Source organism: Poecilia mexicana, unplaced genomic scaffold (genome assembly GCF_051168715.1).
Source record: "Poecilia mexicana isolate PSO_F unplaced genomic scaffold, ASM5116871v1 scaffold_11, whole genome shotgun sequence".
NCBI lineage: Eukaryota > Metazoa > Chordata > Actinopteri > Cyprinodontiformes > Poeciliidae > Poecilia > Poecilia mexicana.
Window position 1 is genome coordinate 7,337,606 of NW_028263380.1, and position 10,571 is coordinate 7,348,176.

The following is a 10,571-nucleotide window of genomic DNA, read 5'->3' on the forward strand; positions in this document are numbered from 1 at the left end:
ATAAAAAGTGTCATGAGGTCTCCAAGCTTCAGGCTTGATTGTCGGTGGCAGAAAAGCTTGAGGACAGCAGGACTGCGGTGTCAGCGGAGCTTGACACTTGGGGACTGATGGTGGAAGAGCTAATCACTTGAAAGATGTTGGCAGGAGAGTTTGAGGCCCGCAGGACTGCGGTGCTATGAGAACTTCACACCATCGAACTCAGGTCATTGTGGTGATTGAATGAATTATGTTTATGTCCACTGGGTAGCAAGCATGAGTTTATGTGAATGCATAAATGTAAAGAATAGAACAACAGAAGAAGACAGTCACATTTTTTGATATTGAAAAATCAAAAAATGATTTTTGAATCATTTCAATCATGCTTCCAAAGCATGGAAGGAGGCCTTCCATGCTTTGGAAGGCCTCCTTCCAAACCATGGAATAAAAGGGAAAATGTTTAATTGGATTAAGGATTTTTTAAAGAATAGAACGATAGAAGTAAGAGTTGGGGTAAATTGTTCAAATATTTATGCTATACAAAATGGAATTCCACAAGGTAGTGTATGTAGTGCGTTGGTTTTTAATATAATAATTAATGATATTTTTGATAATTTAGATTTTAGAATTAGTAAAGCATTATATGCAGATGATAAGGCATTATGGGAGAGAGGAGGCAATATTAGTATTTAAAAAAAATAGAATGAAATCAGCAATTAATAAGGTTGAATTATGGTCACATGAATGGGGGTTTCATTTGTCTGTTGAGAAGACACAAGTAATATGTTTTTCAAAGGGTTAATCCTACAGTAGATCTTAGGTTATATGGGCAAAATTTAAAACAAATATTGTAAGGTAAGGTTTGATGAAAAACTTTCATTTAAGATGCATATACAGAAGATTATTGATAAATGTAAAAAAGGTATTAATATACTGAGATGTTTGTCAGGGAATGATTGGGGGGTGTCAAGTACATCTTTAAAGAGAATGTATAACGTTTTAATTTGCTCTGTGTTGGACTATAGATGTATTGTTTACAAGTCAGCTGCAAATTCATTGTTAGCTAAGATGCTCAGAATATGTTGTGGGGCTTTTAGAACGTCTCCTATTCCTGCTCTTCAGGTGATTACTGAAGAAATGCCACTGGACTTAAGGCGGATGAAAATGTCAGCAAATTATTGGTTAAATTTACAAGGGTGTGAGGAAAGTCACCCTAGTAAACAGGTATTTAGAGAATGTTGGGAGTATGGTCATAACATAAGGAGTTTTGGATGGGATGGAAATATTTATGCAAATCATTTGGGGATAAATAATATAGTATGCTGTAAAACTGTAAGTAAATCTAAAATTGCTCCATGGATATTTGAAATGCCAATAGTAAATTTAGAAACCAAAAAAATACAACAGCCTTGTGGAGGTTTGTATCAAATTATTCAGCAGTATTTAGAAATAATGTATGAAAGTATGACACAAATATAGATGCATCTAAAGAGGAAAATGGTAAAATATTCCTAAACAAAAAGTTTTTATAAAAAGAAGAACAGATAATTTATCAATTTTTTCAGCAGAAATGTTGGCAATTATTTTGGCATTGCAATGGGTGGTGGAGGTAAAGTCCAGAAAGGAAAGGAACAGAATCTGTTCAGATTCTCTTGAATCTGAACAGACATTGAATCTGTTCAGATTCAATGTCTTGCCTAACTAGTATTATCAGTGGAAAATCTGAAAGCTGTCAAGATCTTTTAGATGAAGCTAGTTATTTGATATATGGTATAAAGCAACAAAATATAAGTATTCAATTCACATGGGTTCCAGCACTTAAAGGAATTGTAGGTAATGAAAAAGTAGATAGGGCTGCACAGTGGCGCAGTTGGTAGAGCTGTTGCCTTGCAGTAAGAAGGTTCTGGGTTTGATTCCCGGCCACGGTCTTTCTGCATGGAGTTTGCATGTTCTCCCTGTGCATGTGTGGGTTTTCTCCAGGTACTCTGGTTTCCTCCCACAGTCCAAAAACATGACTGTCAGGTTAATTGGTCTGTCTAAATTCTCACTAGCTGTGTGTACATGGTTGTGTGTCTCTGTGTTGCCCTGCGACAGACTGGTGACCTGTCCAGGGTGTATCCTGGAACGTTAGCTGGAGATAGGCACCAGCGACCCCACTAAGGGGTGTAAGAAAATGGATGGATGGCTGACGCTATTGTGCCCTCTGCTTAATCACCTTGCACCACCTGCGGTGCAATTATATTAGCTTGCTCCAGGCGTTCATAATTTATTTAATAAATTATTTAGTAATATCAATACATATTTATATAAATATACAAACACAAATAAATAATTAATAATGACACAGATTAATAATGATTAATGCCGAATAATACATATTAGATACATGTTTATATGTATAAACATAAACATGTAAAGCCTAATATATATTTTCTGTCGGCTGTTTTCCAGCCAACGAGTTCTAGCTTCAGAGTGATTCAGCAGCTGAGATTGAGTCCAAAATCCGATGCGAGATTCATCCGTGCTGCAGTGAATCCGTCTCTCTTTAAAAATATCTCCATTTTAAGTTTTATAATATCTGTTACACTGTCACATTTCTAATGTAGGCTCTTGTGTCAGATAATCTAAGCCAATGTTGGAGAATAATACATTTTTTAGATTTACGGAATCTCAGTTAGCCTTCATAGCAGGGCTGAAACCCAGTATTACACCAAGCACTGTAGCTAATATTAGCTGGTATCTCACCAGTAGACATAAATACAGTAAAGTAATATTCTAATCACAATATATACACAATAATATGTCCATCTTACTAGTGAAATGTCGTCTGTCGAGCCGTCACATCAATAGTCCATCGATCCAAACAACAATGTCCCTCAGTGCTGAGGCATCTTATGCTGTTTTGGTTGAGCAAAGTAGGAGGGACGACCCTTCCAAGATGGCTGCCGTATTTCCTGCGCCGGAGCAGCCAATGCGAGGTCTACTCTTATATTATATCTATGGTTCTGACATGCTGCTCAGGTCTCTCTTTTAACTGAGTCTTGGCCATAGATAGAACTACAGTTATAGCATGTTTGTAGTCCTAAGCAGCAGCTCTGCCTTTATCTGTGTTCTGTTGCTATAGTGATTAGTCCTCTGCTAACTGTCATGTGTGAGACAGGAAGGTGGAGAAAGATTTCTATCTTTATGAGACACCCCGTCAGTTTTGATGAAAAAAGCAGTCTGAACAACTGCTTCCCATTCACGATCTGTAAGGCCGATCCAAAAATCGTTTGAAGCGTATGAGAGGGCTATTTGTCGTCTCCAATAGTACTGCGATTCATATCTGTAGCTCATTCACAGTAATAGCAGCAATGAGAGAAAGATGGTGTGCGCTGAGCTCTGGAATTTTTCAGAAAAGTCTTAAAATGAATGGCTGGGAGCCTGTGGTTACCCTGTCACATGATTTCGCTCTGAAGCACCTTGACAGAAAACCGTTAACCCTTTTTCTAGGCATGAGGGTTATTTCAAAATTGTTCTGGGGGTCAAAAATCCACTAATTTTCTCACTCCAAGAAAGTGTCAGTTGGTGTCAGTTACACTCTAAGGATCGGCAGTTGGAAATTTCGCTCGTTTTTAACTTTTTATGTCGCCATTTTTACTCAAAACCCCAATAAAAATAATAGCCCGGATGCCGAGATCAAGCCACACGTTTTGATACCTTTTTTATGGGCGGGCATGCAGCAATACGAAAGATTATTAAATCAGTAATTCTTGAGAATAGGGACAAAACAGGTCACCTACCTGATGATGTAGGTCACCTGATGATGACCTACATCATCAGGTCATGACGAGCTACATTATGGCCTTTTTCAGAATAACGTCATATGAAGTGAGGTAGTTTGGCATTTTGTCAACTCCGTCAGATGGACTTTGTTGTTTTTTGTTTTAAATATTTATTTTGTTTCTTGAAGCATTTGTCTGTAAAACTGAGTAAAAATGTCACTAATAGGGTCATTCAAAATGTATTTTATATTTATTTTGTCAGATGGTGATGACAAAGTTCTGGGTCAGGTCCATTAAAAATATAATTTAAAAAAAAATGTTACAACTGGGAGCCTGCACCTTAGCATCTTTACATTTCCAAAACATTTTTTGTCATATTTGCATACATAAGGTTGAGAAATAATTTTTAAAAAATTGGGAAAAATTTAAACCCATTTTGTCCCTATTCTCAAGAATCACTGAAATAAATAGAGACATTCTATTGGGCGTAGAACAAAATAGGTGCCTGCCATGCATTACATGGAAGGCAGTGAAGGCAGTCTGGACTGTTATCACTAAGTTGTGGAAATTAGCAGAAAAAGACGAAATAGTGATTTGAGTCTTGTTTAATTCTCAATGTCTTCCAACAAAACCAAAAATCAAATGATTAACAACCGTTGGTCTCTTCACACCTCACCTTCTCCCCTTCACAATAAAAGCATACATTCTGGTGTGAAATATATATATTGTATCCGCCACAACGTGTTAAATACTCTGTGTATGTTAACATAGATCAACAGCAAGCCAAACTCAATTTCATGAGCCAGGAAGCTGAGCGTCTTGCTCCTTTATTACATTTTCTTGACACAATTTTGACCAGTGGTGTGGAAAAGCTCAATGAAAGATTGAGTGAAACTATAAGAAACAGAAAAATAAAATATGCATCAGCTCTAAATACATAGAATAAACGTCTAGTGTCAGAATAGAATTAACCTTAGCTGCAGTTAAGAAACAGTCACGTAGCAACCGTTGCTATGTAAATAAATACTATCAGGATATGGCTTTTCTAGAATAAACACATTTGGGAAAACAATCTCAAAATAAACTAACAAAATATATAACACCAAACAGAACACAGATTTAACTTACAGCCATTGTTTTCGGAGGTGTAAGAAAAGATTGACAACACAGGAGGTGAAGTTTATACATTAACAGGCAGGCTTTCTATTACCCACAATCCACTGCTATCTCAAAATTCTCCTTCAAAATAAAATACAGAGAAATTAATACTATAGAACTTTTTAAAACTAATTAAGACATTTCCAACTTCCAGCCTGGGGCAGAACACAGTCACTGCTCTTCCCTATGTAATGCTAATGGGAGGTCCCAATAAAACCACTTCTGTTCTGCTTTTTCTCGCTCTGTGTGTGTGTCGACAGTACCCTACACGCGGACCCGTTGCCATGGAAACGGTCAGACAACAGCTCAATGAGCAGATAAAGCAGAGATTATCGATCTGGGGAATCAACACCAAAAACAAACATTTCCCACTCACAAAAAAGGGCCGCCATCTTGCAGTGGTCGCCAGCTCCACTCAACGTTGTACGTTTGGGGCACAATGAAGTGACAGCGCATTTAATTAATTATAACTCGCTAAAGACTGAACAGATTTTCACGCTTTTTTACTAGAAACCTAATTCAAACAGCTATCATAGCTACATTTACAAGGAAATTTATTTTTTTAAAGTATTTTTAAATTGAATTGATCCATGGATCAGCATATTTAAATATTAGTGGGAACTACTGATGTTAGGGCTATCGGTCGGCAGTCATTCAGGCCCATCACTGTGGAGCGCTTGGGGACAGGGACAATAGTGGTGGTCTTTAAGTGGGAGAGGACAGGTGACAGTAACATTGAGGTGTTGAAGATCTCTCAGACAGTTGATGTACACAGTCCCTCAGAACCCTCACTTGATGGGGCTTGCAGCCTTACAGGGGTTGATTTCCTGGAAGGACTTCCTCACATCTGCTGTGGTCACACAGAGAGGCATGTCACCAGGAGGTGGTATTAGTCTGGTGCTGAGGGGGGTCTTAAGATGCTCAAAGCGGGAGTAGGACATGTTAAGTGCATCTGGCAGTGAGGGGTTAGGCTTAGGCTAACTCTAACCCTAGGTTGGTATATTCTCTCTTTGAGTATATTCTCTCTAGGGTCGCTTCTTGGAGTGCTGATGCCTCACCTGTCCTGAACCCAGTGTCCCTAGCTTTCAACAGAGCTTTCACTTCAACATTCAACCTGTTCGGGTAACAGGTTACTGTCCTAGTGGTGGTGACATCATCAGCACACTTGGAGATGAAGCCAAGAACAGAGGAGGTGTATTCCTCCAGGTCCATCTCTCCCTCATAAGGAGCCACCTCTTTGAAGACCTGCCAATCTGTGGACTGAAAACAGTCCTGGAGCGCACAGGCTGCATCCCTGGGCCACACAGGGACTGTCTTCTTCCTTGGTCTAATCCGTGTCATCAGCGGACGATATGCTGGCACCAGCAAGATGGAGATGTGGTTGGAGAGGCCAAGATGGGGGCGAGGAAAAGCTTCGTACGCACCGTGAATGTTAGTGTACACACAATCCAGAGTGTAAGAAGGATGACATGCCGATAAAAACTGAGCAGAGTGTCCGTCAGTTTCACATGGTTAAAGTCCCCTGCAACCATGTAAAATGCCTTTGGGTGCTTCATCTGCAGTGAGCTAATGGTGTCATAGAGCTCCTTCGATGCTTCGTTGCCGTTAGCACCCGGCGGAATGTAAATAATGGTGACGAACAAACTCCCGAGGCAGATAGTATGGCTGACAGCTTTTAACCAGGCCACAGTTCGTACACCAACCTTCATTCACTTACATACATTGTCCTCCTCCCTGTGTTTTTCCTGACCGTTGGTCACGGTCTGCTTGGCATAACTGAAGACCGTTGATCTGGAAGGCTAAAGTCTGGCATGTTGCTGTTAAGCCAGGTGTCCGTTAGGGAAAAACAGCACAGTTCTTCATCTCTGCAGAAACTCTTAACCTCAGATCTAACAAATCCATTTTCTTACCCAGTGAGCGGACATTGGCCAGAAAGAGAGTCGGAATTGGTGGCTTCCTAGGCATGAGCTGGGTCAACACGCCCACCCGTTTCCCCTTCTTCTGTTTTTGGGCACAATGTTTCCTTTTGACAGTTGGACCTTGCACCCTGCCGTCCAGTCCATTATCCTCAAGTGCGGATTTCAGCCTTGAAATCCGAACTGTCTCCAATGGCCATCAGCTAAGCAGAGCTGCTTTCAGCTGTAAAGTTTGTTTTTATTCAAACTTCAGCAGTTTTCTAGTTGTCCTGCTGAGATCAATTTGTGACATCATGTAAATTGATCACAAAGCTGCACGGTCATAACCATTGCGGAAGTCGGAGAGAAAGCACAAGGATTGTCACCTAACAAGAGATTGAAAGCAAAAGATTTTCAAGTTTAAAAGTAAATTCCTAACAAAAAAATAAAGGAAAACATTGAGCAGTTTTTCAATTTCTCCAGACAAAAAGGAACAAGAATGAGTGCGACCAGTAAGGCGTCATCTTCTCATTCCCAGAATGAATCACAACCGACCTTACCTAGAGAGGCAGAGAAGTTAGAAAGAATCTTGAAAAAAATCAGCATGATGTCTATGGAGAGACAGACTCTGATTAAAACAACTGAGGAGCTGAAGATTCAAGTTACAAACATGGAACAAGCAGCACATGAAAAAGATCAGTTGCTTCGGGAAAAAGACGAGGAACTAAAAAAACAGTTGGAAGTAAACACAACTTTAAAGGAGAACTACACCATCCTGATGCAGGAAAAAACTATCTTTGAGCAAATGAGCGCCATCTTACGGGAGAGAAACAACAACTTGGAGGAGAGAAGCAGGACAGAGAGGCTGGAAAGAAACGCCATGGAGGAGAGAATCATCAATCTCCAGGAAGATTTCGATGAACTGCAGAGGTATTGCAGAAGGGTCAGACAGGCAAACATCACCTTGGAGTGGCAAAATGTCAGTTTGAGGCAGCATTACGCCTCCTTAAAGAGGCGTAGAGAAGCGTAACACCGCCTTGAAGCAGAAAAGCACCAACTTGGAGCAGGAAAACACAGACTTGGAGCAGCAAAACACCGCCTTGGAGCAGAGAAACATTGACTTGGAGCAGAAAAACAGCGCCTTGGAGCATAAAAACACCGCCTTGGAGCACATAAATACTGACCTGCACCTTGAATTGAAACGGCTGAACCAAAGGCTGAGGGACAGAGGGGAGCAGCAGGCAAACATCACCTTGGAGTGGCAAAATGTCAGTTTGAGGCAGCATTACGCCTCCTTAAAGAGGCGTAGAGAAGCGTAACACCGCCTTGAAGCAGAAAAGCACCAACTTGGAGCAGGAAAACACAGACTTGGAGCAGCAAAACACCGCCTTGGAGCAGAGAAACATTGACTTGGAGCAGAAAAACAGCGCCTTGGAGCATAAAAACACCGCCTTGGAGCACATAAATACTGACCTGCACCTTGAATTGAAACGGCTGAACCAAAGGCTGAGGGACAGAGGGGAGCAGCAGAACCAGCAGCCATCTGAAGAAATCCACAAAGACAGCCAGTCGGTTCCAGACCAGCCACATGAGCAGTCATCTATATTCAGACGTGTGGTCAGAGGCTTCACCAATACATTACTGAAAATGTACAAAACAGACAATCTGAGGTACTGGGTTCAACCATGGTACTTCTAAATAAAGAAGTGTCATGAGGGCTCCAGGCTTCACACTTGATTGTCGGTGGCAGAAAAGCTTGAGGACAGCAGGACTGAGGTGTCAGAGGAGCTTGACACTTGGGGGGCTACACTTGCGGGGCTGATGGCGGAAGAGCTAATCGCTTGAAAGATGTTGGCAGAAGAGCTTGAGGCACACAGGACTGCGGTGCTATGGGAACTTCACGCCATCGAACTCAGGTCTCCTTCGTCACCAGACAATCAGACTCACTGGTCTCCGGACTGACTTCTAGGGCTTCGTGGCGAGTCCCGTTGGTCTCCCGACTGACCTTCAGGGTTTTGTATCGAGTCCTTTAGGTCTCCTGGCCAACCTCCAGGGCTTCGTGGTGAGTCCCGTTGGTCTCCAGGCTGACCTCCAGGGTTTCGTGCCGAGTCCCGTTGGTCTCCTGGCTGACCTCCAGGGTTTCATGCCGAGTCCCGTTGGTCTCCTGGCTGACCTACAGGATTTCGTGGCGAGTCCCGTTGGTCTCCCGGCTGACCTTCAGCGTTTCGTGTCGAGTCCTTTAGGTCTCCCGGCTGACCTCCAGGGTTTCATGGCGAGTCCCATTGGTCTCCTGGCTGACCTCCAGGGCTTCGTTGTGTGTCTCATCGGCCTCCGGAGCCTCGTCATGGGTCCCATCGGCCTCCCGGTTCCTGCTTTGCCGCCGGCAGGTACTTGCTCCACTGCCAGTGTCGGAGGTCCCATTGACCTCCAAGCCAGGCTCAGGAAGTCAGCTAGGATGTCGACAGGACCTGCGACAAGGCTCAGGAGGTCAGGACGGACATATCCCCAGGATCCTCAAGGTTCCCACTCTGCCCCTAACGTCCCCCAAGGTACTTGCTCCGCTGCCAGCGTCCTCCAAGGCTGCTGTTCGCCAGCATCCTGCTAGGTTTCTGTTCCGCCGTCGGCGTCCTCCTAGGCTGCTGGTCCATCAGAATGTTCCTCAGATTCTTTTGGTGTTCCTTAGCTGTTTCCATTTAATTTTGCCTTGTTTTTCACATCTGTTCTTCTAATTATGTTTATTTCTTGTTTCTAGTTATTTTCCTTTGTTCTACTTTAATTAGGTTCCTTTAGTCTCCTTACTCCTTTGTGTTTGTATTTTGGTTGTTTTCCTTTGTGTAATCTTCTCCCCTTTCCTTTGCCACTTTCTCTATCCCTTCACAGTCTGCTTCCACTCCCTCCACTCACACCTGCCGGTTTGTCTCGTCACTTTTCTTTTTTTCTCCCTGGTTTCCTTGTGATCTTCCCGTATCTCCAGTTTGTCTTTGTTTTGCTTTTTTTTGTTCCCTAGATTTTTTTAATTTTGATTATTTGTGTTTTCATAAAATATTCTTAAATTAACTATGTCTCTCACCTTGCACTTGGGTCCATTTATAATACATATCAAAACAACCAAAAATAAGTTAAGTGGAAATTCTAGTAATTTAAAGACCATCCATCCATCCATCCATCCATTTTCTGTACATCTGTAACACTTACGATGTGTTTACAGTTATTAGGACCAGTGCTAGGTTCGGCTTTGGGAGTAGGGAGAAGTGTAAGTGCATTAATGACCACAGACCAGAAAATAAGTTTAAACTGGCGGCTTATTATTTGTTGAAAAGAAAATAAACAACAATATCACAAAGAAAATAAACAACAATATCACAAACAGTTGAGATACAATGACACAAAATTCAATACAAAACAGTTTCCCTGTTTCTTTCAGAATAATTTATTTAATCCTTTTTTTTATTTAAACCTATTGTTGGGTACTAAAGGATACTATTTATTTAAACCTAGGTTATAGTTCTATTTAAGTTCAAGTTGATACTGTTAATCTATTTTAATTTAGTTTGTTTTTAATCCTTTTAAATCTATTTTAGATTTAACCATGTCTTAACCACCTCTTATTTCTAATTTAAACCCAACAAACAATTTCACATACCACACACTGTAACAATGGATATTGAACATGGTTCGAGAAGAAAATTTCCAGCAGAACCTTAGTGAGGGTTGTAGCGTCCCGGTTGAAAAGATGGTCTCTCAAACTAATGGTTCATGTTTCTTTATTGAACAGCCT

The 10,571-nt window shown here is 41.4% G+C and overlaps 1 protein-coding gene across 1 annotated transcript; it reads left to right on the forward strand.

Moving 5' to 3' along the window:
- The first annotated feature begins 7,463 nt into the window (after nt 1-7,463).
- On the forward strand, nt 7,464-10,189 carry LOC148156391 (uncharacterized). Its single transcript, XM_088009947.1, has 3 exons — nt 7,464-7,723; nt 7,806-8,065; nt 8,097-10,189. Exons 1-3 carry the CDS (start codon nt 7,464-7,466, stop codon nt 8,489-8,491), a joined length of 915 nt encoding a protein of 304 aa, XP_087866073.1. The 3' UTR covers nt 8,492-10,189.
- Nucleotides 10,190-10,571: the final 382 nt, after the last annotated feature.